The sequence below is a fragment of the Ailuropoda melanoleuca genome, chromosome 18 (genome assembly GCF_002007445.2).
Source record: "Ailuropoda melanoleuca isolate Jingjing chromosome 18, ASM200744v2, whole genome shotgun sequence".
NCBI lineage: Eukaryota > Metazoa > Chordata > Mammalia > Carnivora > Ursidae > Ailuropoda > Ailuropoda melanoleuca.
The window spans coordinates 24,122,223-24,139,467 of record NC_048235.1 but is presented as its reverse complement, the minus strand read 5'-3'; the positions used below and the strand labels follow the sequence as shown (position 1 = coordinate 24,139,467).

At 42.5% G+C, this 17,245-nt stretch overlaps 1 protein-coding gene and 1 pseudogene across 1 annotated transcript in view; one reads left to right on the top strand and one right to left on the bottom strand.

The window, feature by feature from the left end:
- TNKS (tankyrase) overlaps window positions 1-795 on the bottom strand; it is a 206,950-nt gene extending 206,155 nt beyond the window's left edge. Inside the window, exon 1 of the mRNA XM_002928843.4 lies at window positions 89-795. Within this exon, the coding sequence (XP_002928889.1) occupies window positions 89-761 (673 nt within the window). The 5' untranslated portion in view covers window positions 762-795. The remainder of the gene's footprint in view (window positions 1-88) is intronic.
- A 15,901-nt stretch (window positions 796-16,696) lies between these two features.
- LOC100469710 lies at window positions 16,697-17,206 on the top strand (annotated as a pseudogene).
- The last annotated feature ends 39 nt before the right edge of the window (window positions 17,207-17,245 follow it).

Below are 17,245 nucleotides of genomic sequence, written 5' to 3'. Positions count from 1 at the left end.
CCATTCTATTCCATCATAACTTGTTTTCTATCTCTACCCAGACCCCCGTCCCCAAGACCAAACCCCTTAATAAACAAAAGTCTCTGACCTGCAGCGAAGTGCAGGGGAGAAGACTTCCGGCCGGCCATGTCCTTAGCATTCACGTTTGTCGCGTCCACCAGCCTCTTTACACGGGACACGTCCCCATTGCGACAGGCCTCCAACAGTTCCCGTAGGGCCCCGCTCACTGCTGGGACCCCTGGCCCAGGTCCCGCTGCCCCAGGCCCCAATGTTGCTGTGTTGCTAACTCCTGCCGCCTCGGGGCTCTCAGCCAAGCTCGATCCAGGGGAGGATGGAGAGGAAGATGAGGAAGAAGTCGGGGAAGAAGAGGACGACGGTGAATTGTTACTGCCACCGCCGGCTGGGTTGGGAGCTACCCCGACGGCAGATGAAGCGGAAACCGCCGGGGCCACGGGAGCGGCGGCGATGGTACAGATTGTGCTGGTGGTACTGCAACAGCTGGTACTGTCAACCGGGTCCGGGGATCGAGGCCTGTCGGGCGGATCCCGACTGCCATCCCCCTCCGGCAGCGCTAGGCCGTGCCGCGGAGAGGCGAAGGGGGCCAGGCCACCCGCCGTTGGGGAGGCTGGGGTGGTCCCCGGCGCCAGGCCGGGGCTGAGTGGGGGGGGAGGTGGTGGCGGCGGCGCCGAAGCCCCTGGGGCGGGCTGGAGCTGTTGTTGATGATGGTGGTGATGATGCTGAGAGCGACGCGACGCCGCCATCTTCGGACTCCCCCAGCACTGTCACTGCGGCAACGGCCCCACCGCCCGCCCTCACTTCCGACCGCTAGGCCAATTAGCATCCAGCGCACAGGAAATGATGCTAGGCGAAGTGGGAGGGGCCAAAGAGAAGGAGGGAAGTCTTGGGAGCTCCGAGGACATCCACAGACGGGGGCGTGGCTTCGTGACTGCGGGGCGGGCTTTGTGACGCCTTGGCGGGCCGGCTGCGGAGATTTGAAAGTTGGAACTGACCACTCCTAAATGGGGCACTTTTCCTCCATTCTCGGTTTCAGCTTGCTTACCTTGCCCTGTTCCGTTCTGTTGCCAAGTCACCTTCAGTCTTTTGTGTCTTACTCCAGAGCGTGCTCCTGAGGTGTAACTCAATGCAAGAAGGAAATGTGTCGTTTATTAGATCTCAAGTGGCCTCGTCTGAGAAATGGAACTGAGAGTCCTCTCAGAATTGTTAGCAGAATTAAATGAACTAACGTATACAAAGCGTTCTGACCGTTAATAAAGCATAACTATATTTAGCCAATTGGTAATTTTTTAAAATGGAGTCTGGCCTCCTCCGCCCCGTTATTTCCTTGGTCTCTATGTCCCTTCTTGTAAGTATTCTGGCTCTATCCACTTTGTTAATACTCCCATTTAAAAATAGTGGTTCAGATTGCCAGGATTGGCATTCAAGCTCTGTAATTTACTAACTGTAAATTTGGGCAAGCTGTTTAACCGTTCTGTGTCTCACGTTCTCCTCTGCAAAATTGAATAGTTCAATAATTGTTAACTATTCAAATTATGGTGGTCTTTTTTTCTGTTCTGTTATCTCTATACTTTTATTTCTCACCTCAAGTTTGACTCAAATAATTATGAAGATGTTTGTTTTGAATTCTTTTCCGCTGAACCTCTCATCTCCCTCCCTTCCAAACTAAGATGAAAACTTGACTACTATCCATCACTCACCTTCAGATGCCATTCTTCAGCTACTACTTTTTCTCTCTTTCCTCTGCCTGTACCTAATTTTTTGACCTGCCATCAAAAGAGATGTGTCAGTGCATGGGATAATCTCAGTGCGGTCTCTGTTTCCTGCCTCCTATTTAATAGTAAACTAGGCATTGCGGAAGTTTAGACAAATAGCATTATTCCAGTAGATGGTGACATAGATGAAGACTGGCTTAAGAAAAAACAAGGTTTACGTGGGTCAAGTAGAAATTTGTCTCTGCAGAATATTAAACCAGGTGGTAAATCGTTCTTTTATATGTTCTTTGTTAAAGGTAATTACTGTGATGTTAATATTCCCACCTAAATAAATAGGTAGGTTTATTTAAGACTACCATGTACATAAAAGAAGGTCAGGAACAAAATTAATATTATGAGTGACATTTGTTTTCATCTCATCTGGGGTTGCAGATTATAACTCTGAGCAGTACTCATCTGGTTCATAAATTTGTGCCATTGTTTACAAATACATGGCTGGATAGGAAAACTCCATCGGTACAACTAAAATCTGTCACATACACATTCTCCTGGTTTTGAATTTTAAGTTAATGCACAGCACAGGATAGCATTGAGAAGTGAGGTTTAACAACATAATACATTAGATGCCCCTAACTCACCTTGTGCCCCCTTGACTATGGCCTTCTCCCTGAGTGGGAGGCATAAGGAATAACCCACCTGGTCCCCTAATGGCCAATTACTCATAGATCATGAGAAGTAGTCATGTTTACCCTAATTCAAATGCATTTACTGTATCTGTTTATCAGTACAAATCAATAAGAAAATTTCTGCTGGACAAGGATAAAAAGGCCAAATTGCCTGAAACTATTCTATTGGTAAACTATGTCTGAAAATGCATTTGGTCAATTGGAAATTGCTTTTTTCCCCTCTCTAGTGGAAAGTAGTAAATGTACTTAACATTAAGTATTTATAAGGTTTAGGTTTAATGGACTAATAACTGAGCTCTAAACAGGAAAGGGCAGATATCATCACCTAATCTTTTACAGCTAAACACAATTCCATAAGGGATGCACTGTACTCTAATGAAAAGAGCAAAGCTTGAAGTCAAACAGGTTTGAATCACATCTCTGACGATTACTAGTCGGTTAATCTTGGTAAATATGCTTCAGCTCTGTTCTGATTTTATCAGCATTGTCATGAGGATTAAAAGAACTGGGTGTTTTCTAAGTCCTTCTGGAGTGTTAGTTTCATTCTTTTATGAGGCGTACATAAGGTGTTAATAGGAACTCATAGCCACTATCGATGCCATCTCCTTATAACTTCCTCTGTGACAAAGATAGTGACTGGGAATAAGTATTCAACATTTTATAAGTAGCAGGAATCTTAAGCAAAGAAAGATCAAGTTTAATTGTTTCCTTATCTGAAAATGCAAGATTTTATACGGACCCTAACTATCTCCCAGACTTGTTGAGGATCATAATGGTGTACATCTTGCCATTTTCAAAAATATTTTCAGAAAAATCATGTCCATGTGGTATAAAAATGTAAGCACACAACACTCTCTTGAGCCACACTGTTGACACAAATGAGAGCCACCGACTCAAAGGGCACTTGCTTTCTGGGCTATGATGTAATGTTTGTTTTTCCCCCACAGGGTTCATATGAACACACTTTGTAAGTTACACAGTCATTAACTTGCAGTGTCCATAGTTCAATTAGACTTGGTGCGGTTATTCCATCCGTGTACTTCTCATTAGTCTGCCCCAGATCCAAGTTCACAGATCGTATCTCAGATCTACTAAATCCACTTATTCTTCCATGCTCTTAGCAAAGCCTTCTCTGAAAATTCATGAGCACAGGCTAGACCTTAGCTGAGGCAGTGTCATTTTCTCACCTTGGCCTTAGAAGATAAGTTATCCTCATGCCAGAAGCGCCCATTGTGCCAACGGCCCTGATTTCTCTCTGTGAAGGTGGTACAAAGCTGGGAGAAATTTTAGCTGAATTTCCATCTGAAAACTGAGCAGAATATTTTCTTGAAAAACCATAGATGGGTAAAAAATACCACAGCTACCATCATGCTAACTGTATTGTATCTGAGGAAGGTTAATTAAAAGAAAAGGCTAAACAACTAATTACAATGCAGGAAAATTACAGTAACTTAAAGATCCCTATATATTAATTAACATTTTCAGTTGCTTTATAAGATACCTCTCATGTAGCAGGGTCCTCAGGATACTGTTCCCAAGACATCTAGAGTCTGCCCTCTGATAACTTGGATTTTCTCCTGGTGTGGTCTGTATACTTGGCACTAGTCACTTCAGTGTGAAGTATTAGTTCTAGGCAGAGAGACAATGTAACGTAGTAGTTAAGAACGTGGACTCAGCATTTAGACGGCAAAGATATGAATCCTAGCTTTGTCACTAACTGGCTATGTGTGATTAAAGGATGCCACAATCTACATTTTGACAGAAGTAAATCAAAACCTATTCCCTGGGCTTTAAAAAAATGGTATATAAACTTTCCCACCAAAATGTTCTTTTCCTTATAAGCATTTTTTTACAAAAGTAATTAAAATCATATATATGTATACATATATATACACTCCATTACAGATTCGCATATGGCTTCCTCCCTCAAAAGAGTTTATAAATACCTGCCATCCCCCAAAGTCATAAGTAAGTTTAGAAAAGTTCCAGAAGGTTCTGGAATGTATTGATAAGGAATGGCATAATTAGCTAACAATGCATGTGTAATGATGCAATGGCTTATGTAACTTGGGGTGTAGCCAACCAGAATAGGGCTGATGCAAATGCAAACCACTAGATCCTGAGGCACACCCAGAGTGCTAGCCTCCCCAGTCGGAACATGGCTAGCCAGCCATGATGAATGTATATATGATATATATCCCCTACTATCAGGGGTTGCAGACCTCCACATAATGACCATGACTTCATCTCTGGTGAAGACTGCAGTAAAGACTTAGGCAAGCAGAGCCCAGACCTATGGCTGGAGTAAGTGGCAGCAGAGGAATTGAGAGACACGGTCAATCTCCAAACAGATGGTGCGGGCCTTCTTACCAGCTATCATCTCTTGCTTACTTGCAGTTGTTGCTTGGCTTGTTGAGGGAAATAAATGAGTGAAAGTTAAATTTGAGTTAAACAGTATTTTGTGCAACTTCTCATGGTATTGCCTGCTCCTTCATATCTTGTCTTTGTTTTGACGTTGTTGCTCAGAAGACATTGAATCATCCAGGAGAAGTTATTTAACCCCTCTGTCAATCCACCAGCAAGGTGGGGATATGAAGAGTCATTGTGAGAAATAAATGAGTTAATATATGCCAAGTGCTTAGAACAGCTCCTGGCACGTGATAAATGCAGCTGTTATTCAAAAAGACGGATGCACCGCTATGCTTCCTGAAGCATCATTTACAATAGTTGAATTATGGAAGTGACCCAAGCATCTGTTGATAGATGAATAGATAAAGAATAAGTGGTATGTGTAGATATATACACATACACATCTACACATACACACAGTGGAATATTATTCAGCCATAAAAAAAGAATGAACTCTTGCCATTTGCAACAACATGGGTGGATCCAGAAGNCTTCTTCCTCTCCCACTCCCCCTGCTTGTGTTCCCTCTCTCGCTGGCTGTCTCTATCTCTGTCAAATAAATAAATAAAATCTTTTAAAAAAAAAACCTTAAAAAAAAAAAAGAATAAGTGGTATGTATAGATATATACACATACACATATATATCTACACATACACACAGTGGAATATTATTCAGCCATAAAAAAGAATGAACTCTTGCCATTTGCAACAACATGGATGGATCCAGAAGGTATAATGCTAAGTGAAATAAGCCAGTCAGAGAAAGAAAAATAACAAATATGATTTCACTCGTATGTGGAATTTAAGAAACAAAATAAATGAACATAGGAAAAAGAGACAAATGCAAAACCAGACTGTTACCTATAGAGAACAAACTGATGGTTACCAGAGGGGCAGTGGGGGAGGNAGGGGGGGTGTGCGGGGGGGGGGGAGGAAATGGGTGAAACAGGTGAAAGAGATTAAGAGTACATTTGCTGTGCTGAGTACTGAGTAATGTTGAATTGTTGAATCACTAACCACTATATTGTACACCCAAACATAATACCGTATGTTAATTATACTAAAATTTAAAAACTTAAAAGTCCTGAAAAGTTAAAAAAAATGTTGGTTCTTATTATTATCAAGAATGGGGGAAGGCCTCTGGGAATGGGATGTTCAAGGTTACCTGGGAAATATGACTAGTTTTGCCTGCCTGATAACATGGAGATTTTTTTTCACCCAATAACATTGATATCCAGTCTCTTACACCTACTTCTTCTTTTCCTTTACACTGTCTTAAGAGGAAGGTCTAGTAAGCTTGGAAACTGAAAGGGCCTCTTAGATTTGGGCAAATGCAAATACAGTCCCTTCTGGCTGCTCTTGGGGTTTGGGGAAGGTGGAGACTGCAAAGGAGGGCACGTCAGGCTGGAGGTATGCAGATTTCTCCCTCAAAAGATTCTGTCCCCCTCTCCGTGCTGAGAAACTACTGCGGCTATTGTGAGGCAGACCACCCCAGCTGCCAAGACCACCTCAAGAGAACAGCCGTGGTCCTCAGGTCAATGAGAAGCAAGGTGTTTCCATACAAGATGAGCTTATTACCATAAATCCACAAGTATATGAGAAGGGCCAACAACATGAAAGGAAAAACAACAAACCCAGTGAATGAAAGGCCCTATATCAGAGGAAACGAGAACAATCCAAAATTTATTTGTGTATCCATATTTTGGGCTTGTGGTAGGCTGAATAATGGCTCCCCAAAGATATCCATATCCTAATCTCTGGAATCTGTGGATTTAAGGTTGTAGATAGAATTAAGCTGCTAACCAACTGACCTTAAAATAGGAGAATTTCCCCGATGATGTGGGTGGGCCTATTGTAATCACCAGAGTTCCTAAAAGTGCAGAAGGGAGGCAGAAAAGGAGATTGTCGGGGTGCATTGTGAAAGGAATCAACCTGCCATTGCTGGCTTTGGAGATGAAAGGAGGGAGCACCGAGCCAAGGCACGTGGGCAGCCTCTAGAAGGTGCGAAGGTAAACAAACAAACTCTCGGAGTCTCCACAAAAGAATACAGCCCTGCCAACACCTTAATTTGAGCTCAGCGAGGCCCGTGCCAGGTTTATTCTGCGGATGTTTTTAACATCTACAATCAGTTGACTTTAAATAACGGAGATTTTCTTCCATTTTGTGGGTGAGTCTCATCCAAACAGTTAAAACGTTTCCAAAACAGGCCCAAGCTGAGTGAGAGGGCAGTTTTAACTTTCAANAGCCTGATGTGGGGCTCGATCCCATAACGCTAGGATCACGCCCTGAGCCGAAGGCAGACGCTTAACCACTGTGCCACCCAGGCGCCCCAACATCTACAATCAGTTGACTTTAAGTAACGGAGATTTTCTTCCATTTTGTGGGTGAGTCTCATCCAAACAGTTAAAACGTTTCCAAAACAGGCCCAAGCTGAGTGAGAGGGCAGTTTTAACTTTCAAACAAATTCCATTTTTTATTATTTTATGATTGGGGGGGGAGCTATTTAATCTTATCTGTCATTTTATGTTTGAGAAGGTAGGACCCACGTCTTGCCCAGAATGGATTTCTGCATTACCACCACCTTGACTACACCGCTTATTCCTGGCTTTTCCAATTTGTCTACCAGCCCCAGTACTGGATGGTATTCCACAGTGGATGAGTTTCCTTCCCTTGGCACCTCCCTGACATTCAGACCATACCAAAAAAAACCATGCAAAGCTGACTTTGGATAGGAATAATTATGGGTATCACGAGGAGTGAGCAGTTCTTGTTACATAAAGTCACAGGAAGAATGAGCTGGGCTCTCTCCTCGGTTTCCTGCTGTGCCCTCCGGACCCTGGGTCTGGCTCAGGGCTCAGGAAGGAAATGAGTGCTAGTAGAATCTCATCCCTTGGGAGATCAGCAGGTCTCATATCCTGGAAACTACCATGCTGGCCTAAACTTCTGCATGATGAAGACTGGGTTCTTTGCCCAGCAATCAAATTTGATCTCTTCATTCAAATTGTTTTCCCAAACTATATGCTAAGATAAAGTATATGTGATCAGAATCGTTGCTACCATGGGCTTTCTCTCTCTGACAAGAGATTCTGTCCTTTCAAAAATTCGGAGTTCTATAAAGGGCCTTAAAGATAAATTTCTACGGTCCTTTCTTTCATCCCTTGGTTGAGTCTTCTGCNATCCCTTGGGAGATCAGCAGGTCTCATATCCTGGAAACTACCATGCTGGCCTAAACTTCTGCATGATGAAGAATGGGCTCTTTGCCCAGCAATCAAATTTGATCTCTTCATTCAAATTGTTTTCCCAAACTATATGCTAAGATAAAGTATATGTGATCAGAATCGTTGCTACCATGGGCTTTCTCTCTCTGACAAGAGATTCTGTCCTTTCAAAAATTCGGAGTTCTATAAAGGGCCTTAAAGATAAATTTCTACGGTCCTTTCTTTCATCCCTTGGTTGAGTCTTCTGCACCTACTTCTTATCCCCTTTCACAGTTAAGGTTAAAGACCTCAAGATGAACTAGGTCAGCCTAGTTCTGGGGTTGGCAATCGGTCTATAGTGGATCTCCTATAATGCCTCAGATTCTAAAGACTCCAACATAAGCTGGCCTGATGTTCAGCCAATAAGTGGAAGTAGGGTTGCATCAACTGCTGTTGACTGACATCTCTCTAACAGGTTGATAGTTGGGCCATAGAGGTTGTTAAATGTTTTGAATGTCATCCCAGCATATGGGTCCTCACAGGCAAAGGGTTGCAAATACATACAATTTGACTAGGTTGAAAGCTCCGTGGAATCACATAGTCAATAATAATAGCTCTGTTATTTGTCACAACACTGAAAATGTCACAGACTTTCCATAAATATTAATCAGCTGTTTGATGCAGTGTGTATTCATGAAGTACTATCATTGATTCCCAAGATCTCATTAAAAATGACAAGTAGTATGAATAGCATTACAATCATTGATGGAGCTGCCCCCTGGTACCCAGAGCCCCTGCGCTTCCAGAACCAGATAGAAGGCAGCATTCTGTGTTGTGCTGTGTACCTAGAGTGCCCAGGATTATACCGCAGTCTTCTTTGGGAGAACTCCATGCCACCCCAAGTCTTCCAAGGAGGAGAGTTTATGAACGCCAGTAATGCATATCTTCATAGCGTGTCCCCTCAGCACCTAACTTGAACAGAATATTTGAACATCGGTAGGCAGTTACAGCACTGTCATTTGGATTTATAGCGCAAGTGTACTTACACTTCGTTAAAGGGATCTGTTCCATTATCGCAGATTGGTTTTATTGGATTCCCTTTCTGGTTTTGTAGAAAAAAGCGAAGAAAATGGATGGAATGTGGCTAATGTGGGTAATTATCTTTATAGTTCTCACCAATACGGTACTCTCAAATTTGTTCTAGCATTTTTCTTTTGTCTCTCTGAGAAACAAATCTCTTTGGAAGTTTGAACTTATCGAAAATCTTTAAACTTCAGCCAACCCTTTCTAAAGAGCAAGGGCATCACGATGGCTTTTCTCAAGCACAAAAAGAGGTGCTCAACTTTAATTATACAAAGCTTAAATTGATTTGGCTGACTTAATATCTTAAGCCTTGATTAACATTGGAAACTTATAATCATCACTGTTCCGACTTGGAGAGGTGGAGGAGAGCCAAAGAGGTCAGCTACCAAGGCTAGCCAGCATTAGAGCAGGAGAAGGCTTCAGAGTGACAGAGACATGAGTTAAGACAAGGAACCCAGTGGCTCTTGGTAGCAACTGAGAGCACTCAGGGTGCTTATCGATCATGTCAAATCAAAAAACAGATGTAAATACTCAGTAAGTCAGAGCTTACTAAAAGAACTTCTTGGAAAGGCACACTGCAATAACATAGCAAGAATGAAATCAACTCATTCGTTTGTCAGGTACCTACTAAAATGCTTCTCAGTGTCCCCAACAAACTTAGCTTTTGGAGCCCCTGTGGACCCACTTAGAGCCTCCCACCCTCAGTTTGTCTGACTTAAAAGTCTGGGTTCTCCCTATTTTGCTTCCTATTTTACTCTCCTTAGGATGCCTGGCTTCTAGGTTGCCAGGGAGATTCAGATATTACTGACTCAGCTGCAGAGACTCTTCCCACTATGATTTATTACAAGTAAGTGCCACGGGAAACAAGTATATGTAAGAGGGTAGTTGAAAAAAACCCCTGCTGACAACCACTTCTCACTATTATTTCCCCTTGTAGTGCGAGAGCCTTGACCTTACCCATCTGTGATAATGAAATATGGTCACATATTTACACCCAAGTGTATACCCTTTCGCTTGCAAAATGATTAAGAAGTCCAAGCTTTTCCTAGGTTTCCCCTCTCCAAAAACCCTCTAGAACTCCCAGGGTTGCTTATGCTTTTTAATGAATCAGTCCTCCCTGCCTGCTGCTGCCTCCTGGAAGAGTAAGATCTCAGAAATGTGGTGAAGAGCAGACTCCACTGCCCTCTGATGTTGAGAAGTCCTGATCTGTTAGTCTTGGGTGTCTCCGGCTGTATGGCCTTCCAGAAGTCACTCATCCCGCTGCAGCCAAGCCCTGGCAGTCCTACAAAGTTGGTCCCTGATTAGGAATCACCACCTGCTGATGGGCTTGAGTGCAATTATTCAATATGGAAAATAAAACAGCAAAATATATAAGGATGTTAACAGAAACTATGTCAGCTCTCTTCCCTCTTGATGTACTTCCATACTAATATTCTCAAAAGTAGTTATTAGAGCAACAAGAGGCAAATGTCATAAGGATCTTTATTTTTACAATCTTGGTGGCTTTGTTCCATTCATGGTAAAATTTTTCTAAATAAAATAGAAATTATAATATTCACTGGAAGAACGTGAAATGTTGCAACTGACAGTAATTTTAGGCAAAATGTTGTCTAAACTCCTAATTTTATTGCTGAGAAAATAGTTACCTGTCATGTCATATGGCAGTGGTCCAAGTCTTGAGCCCAGGCATGAGGCTACCAGTTCAGAAACCATCTCCCCAAATCTCCAGCCAATGTTTTTTTGAAGACGGGATTGAAGAGTCTTTCATGCTTGAGTTATCCCATTGTTAAATGAGCCCAGCTTTCCAAAATTTACATTTTGAAGTGGGGTGGAGTGATGAGGAAGGATGTGGAGGGAAGAGGTTCTCTGGTTTTTCTTTGGATGGTTGATGGTGGAGCCATATTTCTACTGTCTCACAGCGAATGAAAACTTCCTCAGAGCATTGGCTCCGCTCTCAGCAATAACGCCACTGTATTCATATGGCGGCTCACAGTTGACAAGCATGTGCACATGCATTCTTCCACTTGGTAACTGCAACACACTTGAGAGATGGATCATATAGCTACCACATATTTGTAGAAAAGAACCTGAAGCTGAAGAAAGTGAACTGACTTGTTCAGTTTCTTTCCGATCATACATGATACAGCTGGCCCCCAATTCAAATATTTTGGTTCTGAGTATGGTACTCTTTCCAGAAGAAGGAGGTGCAGCTTTCTGGTTCACACCGTAGTTGCCCATTGACTGCTACCTTGATCTCAGATCAGTTACTTCCCTTGCTCTGTACTGTACCATGTGGGACATTTCCCAGGTTCTCTTGCTCTGTGGCCCCCTGGTGGGCTCAGTCAATGAGAGACGCTCATAGGAGGGGGGAAGAAGGGAGAAGCCAGCATAATTCTCCACCTTTCTACGTTTCCTGCGGCATCCCTGAGCTATGGTCTCCATGGCTCTGTCTCCTGCCAGACAGCCCTTTCTTTATTAGAGTCAGATCGCCCTGGGCATCTGGGCTTTGGCAGTATCGCCTCTTCTTGTTGAACCGCCAGGCCCAGGAGACGTAAATGATTTCCTAATGTCTGGGGTGTTTCACTATGTCCTGCTTGCTTTCTCTGTCCTTCCATAATTTTTGCACTTGATTCCCGAAATTCCCTTCATCTGAAAGACCTACAGCGGATCCTAACTGATAAAATATGTGAGTTTAATTGAGCTTTTTTAAAAAACTGCTTATAAAGGTGGCTAGCACCTTGGCCATAGAGGGAGTTTGTCAGACATTTAATGGGCATGTGTTTCAATCCTTGGCTTCAAAGAAACCATCTTAGTAGTGCCATTTTTGGTATCCTTGGTTATCTGAAATTATACAAAATTTACCAAGGTAAAGTTTCCTTCACCTTCCCCCCTCTCCCCCCGGGCCCCCACCATATACAGAGAGTGTTGGCTGGGTCTTTGTATTTCAAAGGCACAACTAGCAAAAAACTATAAGGGTACAGATGCAGTCTGCATTTCTTGGTAGAGGTTTTATCTTGCCTCTATTGTTCTAACTTTGACATTGACTTCAGATTTCTTTGAATCAGTGGTTCTCAAATTCTAGAATGCATCAGAATCACCTGGGGGGCTTATTAAAGCAGAGATGGCTAGCCCCATCTTCAGAATTTCTGATTCAATGGGTGTGGGATGGGGCCCAAGAATTTGCATTTTTTTAATCTTGATTTTTTTTATTATGGTGAAATGTATATAACAAAATTCATAATTTTACCCATTTTGAGCATACAATTAGGTGGCATTAAGAACTTTCATAATGTTGTGCAATCATCACCACTATTGATTTCCAAGCTTTTCCACCATCCCTAACAGAAACTCTGCATCTATTAAGTAACAACTCCCCATAGCTCATCCACCCCTGCACCCTCGACCCCTGGTGACCTCTATTCTACTTTCTGTCTTTATGAATTTGCCTACTCTAGGAACCTCATACAAGTGGAATTATGCACTATTTGTCCCTTCATGCCTGGCTTATTTCATTTAGAATAGTGTGCTCTTGGTTCATCCATGCTGTAACATGTGTCAGGATTTCCTTCCTTTTGAAGGCTGAATAATACTCCAGTGTAGGTATATGCTGCATTTTATTTAATCCATTCACCTGTTGATGGGCATTTGGGTAATGCTGTTATGAACGCTGGCATACAGGTATCTATTTGGTTTTCCGCTTTTAATTCTTTTTGGATAGATACATAGAAATAGAATCGCTGGATCATTCGGTAATTCCATTGAACTTGCTGAAGAACTGCCATATCATTTTCCACAGTGGCTGCCCCATTTTATATTCCCACCAGCGAGGGTTCTAATGTCTCCACATCATCGCCATCCTTGCTATTTTCCTTTAAAAAAAAAATAATAATTTTCATTCTAGTGGGTGTGAGGTATACCTCACTGTGGTTTTGATGTGAATGTCCCTAACAGCTAGTGTTCCATGGGTCTCACTCCTACTATGGTAGTGCCCCCCGTCAGTCATGCCTGAAGCACTTGTCTGGGCAAGTATCACACTTGTGGGGAGCTCCACAGACATTTTCCCCTCTGGGCCCATAGTTATGGCAGGCTGGCTCTTGTTCTCACTATGAACGCAGGACGTACTTCAGCAGAAACCATCAGGGAACTCTGAGGAACAATGTTTATTACTCACAAATCCTGGGGATACAGCTCGCCCCGAGGGCTACCCAATGAGGTTGCTGGTAAAGGGAGAGGGAAGGAACACAGACCCGGGTCTGCCTTTATTAGGGTGGAGGGTTTGAGTGCCTCAGGGTTTCTTGGGTTCACTTTTTATTAGCAAATTTAAAATATAAGAACAGGAATCAGAGCATGGGAAGGGAGAAGCAGGGGTCACTCAAATGGTCAGTGATCTGGGTTGCCAGGGCTTTCTAAAAGGGACACTTTGTGGGAGGATGTGGCCTAGTGCCTTATCTGGTTGGCTTGCTACTGACTGTGTCCTACAGCTGGCAATATTACGTAAGATGGGTGTCTTTTGAGGGGAGCCTTGGTGGCACAGTCAGTGAAATATCCCACTCTTGGTTTTGGCTCAGGTCGTGATCTCAGGATCATGGGATTGAGCCCCAGGTCGGCTCTGCACTCAGTAAGGAGTCTGCTTGAGGTTCTCTCTGATTCCCTCTCCCTCTGCCCCTCCCCCCCGCTTGCTCACTCTCTCTTAAAATGAATAAATACATCTTTATAAAAGAAATATGTGTGTCTTTTGAAATGGGTACCTCAGCCATCAAGGCCCCACATCAGGTACTTACACTGTGTAGCTCGTGATGTCAAATACCTTTCCATGTGCTTATTGGCCATACGATATATATATGTATATATAATACATAAAATATACAAGTATATATATTTTTTGAGAAGTGTCAATGCAAATCCTATGCCCACTTTTGAATTGGGTTGTTTGGGTTTTTTGTTGTTGTTGAACAATCCACATTTTAACCAAATTTCCAGGGGATGCTGACCTGAGAATCACGCACTGAGGATCACGGTAGTAGATGAGATAATAATCTCATCAAGTGATTAAACGCCAGACTAGTTTGTGATACAGAAGTTGGACAAAATTTATGTGGTGCCTGGTTGTAATCACTTCTTAGGAATCAGGCTCTTGATAATTAATCTTCTGTGGATTTTCTGGGATTTTGATATATTCTCTTGTTCTCCACACAGCAACAGTGGAAGTCAAGGTGGACCTGAAATTCAAAAATCCCAGTTCTATGTCACCTAACACCTTCAAACCCCCAGAGATCGTTATCTGGATATATTATAATGCCCTGGAAATACACATCGTACTAAACCTGGACAGGATGTTACTAGTGACCTGAAGATTTAGGGAACTCTTGTTTGGATATCAGCATGGAGCCTCAAAACTCCTGAGCAGTCGGAGCCTTTTTGTACACTTGGCTTTTTTAAAGAAAGAATATCTTGAAGAACTCTTGCTTATTGACTGAGTTGGAAGAATTATCACTGGCCATGCGAATTTGTAATTACCATGATTTATTTGTCAAGTACAGAACATAGGTAAATTCCTGCACTTTTATTGAATTTGAGAAGTTAATTAGTATGACTATTAAGCAAAACCCAAAGATCATTACATATGAAATATTTCTCTATAATTCTAATAAACTGATTTCAAAACCTATTAGGCTTGAAATTTCACGCAATAGTCCCCAAACATTTTTCCCTTTAGTTAATGGATCTCTGCACTTATCCTTCTCACTAAAAATATTCCAGGACTATCTAAAAGGTTTATAATAGTTCTTGCTGGACATACATAATTAAGTTGATTTTCTTTGAAAATCTGTGGAAATGTCCTTTGGAATTAATGGAAATGTACAATTTGTTTTATTATTGTTACTTGGTATTTATGTAGCACTTCATATCCCTAAAGTACTATATAATCACTAGTTCCTCTCGAACTATTTGTATGTCATTCATTATAATGGCCTTTTGATGCAATATGTGATTTACTTCTGTCTGCCTTTTGATATATTTCAAGAGAAGAATAGAATGAGATGGGCTCTTGTAATATCCTGGGTTGGGGGTCCCAAAGATCACCCCCAGGTTTGATGATTCACTAGGGAGACCCATAGGATTCAACATCTAGCCACACTGACAACTATGATTTATTACAGCAAAAGGATGTATAGCACAATTAGCCAAGGGAAAAGGTGTGTGAGATGAAGTCTGCAGGAGACCAGATGCAGGTTTCCAAGGGTCCTCTCCCAGGGGGTTTGGGCAGAATGCACTTAATTACTCCAACAACAAGTTGTGACAACATTTGTAAAATGATGTCCATCAAGGAAGCTCATTAAAGACCTATTGTCCAAGGTTTTTATTGAGAGCTGATCACAGAGGCAAAGTTTGCCTGGTGTGTACCATATATCCAAGCTGCCAAAAGGAAAGCAGGCATTCAGCATTGTGATGATTAATTTTGTGTCAACATGACTGGGCCACAGTGCCCAGATATTTGGTCAAACATTCGATGTTTCTGTGAGAGTGTTTTGGATGAGAATTACATTCAAACTGGTGCACTTTGAGTAAAGCAGAACATTCCCCATAACGTTGGTGGGCCTTGTCTAATCAGTTGAAGGCCAAGGCAAAGGACACGAACAAAAGACTGACCTCTCCCAAGCAAAAAGAAATTCTGCCAGCAGATGGCCTTTGGACTTGAATTGCAACATTGGCTCTTCCTGGATCTCAAGCCTCATGGTCCACCCTGCAGATCTGCCAATTTTGGACTTGCTAGCTTCCGTGATCATCTCATATTTTATCTCATACATATCTCATACATATATCATATATATATATATATATCTCCTCTTGCTTTTGTTTCTCTAATACAAGTATACACTATATTGTTTGTACAGTTTAGACACAGTGAGCCCCTCTGTTCACTTAATGGTGGGAATACTCCTGAAATATAAATTCCCAGATGCCAGCCAAGGGCTAATCTTGCAGCACAGCTTTTCCAAGAATAGAAGTTTAGGACTGTTGGGTTAACTCTTTTCTCATATACCCTCACCTCAGATACTATATATAGAAAGAGACAAAAGGTAAGGGGTGGGGGAGGTTTTCTAGTCTCTTTGCTGGACCCTTGTAAATGTATACCTTGTTTAAAAACTGAGGGGTGGGGGCGCCTGGGTGGCACAGCGGTTGAGCGTCTGCCTTTGGCTCAGGGCGTGATCCCGGCGTTGTGGGATCGAGCCCCACATCAGGCTCCTCTGCTGTGAGCCTGCTTCTTCCTCTCCCACTTCCCCTGCTTGTGTTCCCTCTCTCGCTGGCTGTCTCTATCTCTGTCAAATAAATAAATAAAATCTTTAAAAAAAAAATAAAAAATAAAAAAATAAAAACTGAGGGGTGGGGGAGAATTTCTTGTGTCCACGGGACTGGAGGAACATTCTTGTTATGTATAAAGCCTTAAACCAACTAAAGCACCCTATGCTTGTCTCCTGTTACTGTTTAGTATTTGCAATTGAGCCGAGCATCAGACTGCACCATCCAAGTAGAGAAGCTGGTATCAACTTCTTTAGTAAAGTTCCAAGTAAAGAAGTTGGCGGGGGAAATGGCAGACCGGAAGGAGGGAGACGAGAAGCCTGAGAAACCACAGTGAGCTGGAGTCGCCGGAGGACCCAAAGAAGCAGCAGAAAACCCTGCGAAACTAAGACCGTTTCTTCCAGTAACGGAGGGGGAAGTTCCAGGGGCAGCGCTGACACGCGATCAGCTGAAGCAGCAGCTCCAAAGATCTCCAAGTTTGGATTCGCCACAGGCAGGCAGACAAGCGAGCCTCAGCCACATCCATCAAACTTGGATGAGTTAAGCCTAAAAAGACTGGTCCAACGCTTGCCCCCAAACCCTTTCAGTAGCAGCAGCTTTTAATGAAGACGAAGATGGTGAGGCAGAGGAAATGCCTCCAGAAACAAAGATAAGGATGAAGAATATTGGAAGGAATACACCAACGTCAGCTGGACCAAACTCCTCCAGTAAAGGAAAGCGTGGATTTTCTGAAAACCAGAAGCTCTGGGAGCAAAATATAAAAGCTTATCTTGGAAATGTCCATGACCAAGACAATTAAATGATGTGTTTTGAAATTGGGGTGTGGGGTGGGTGTAAA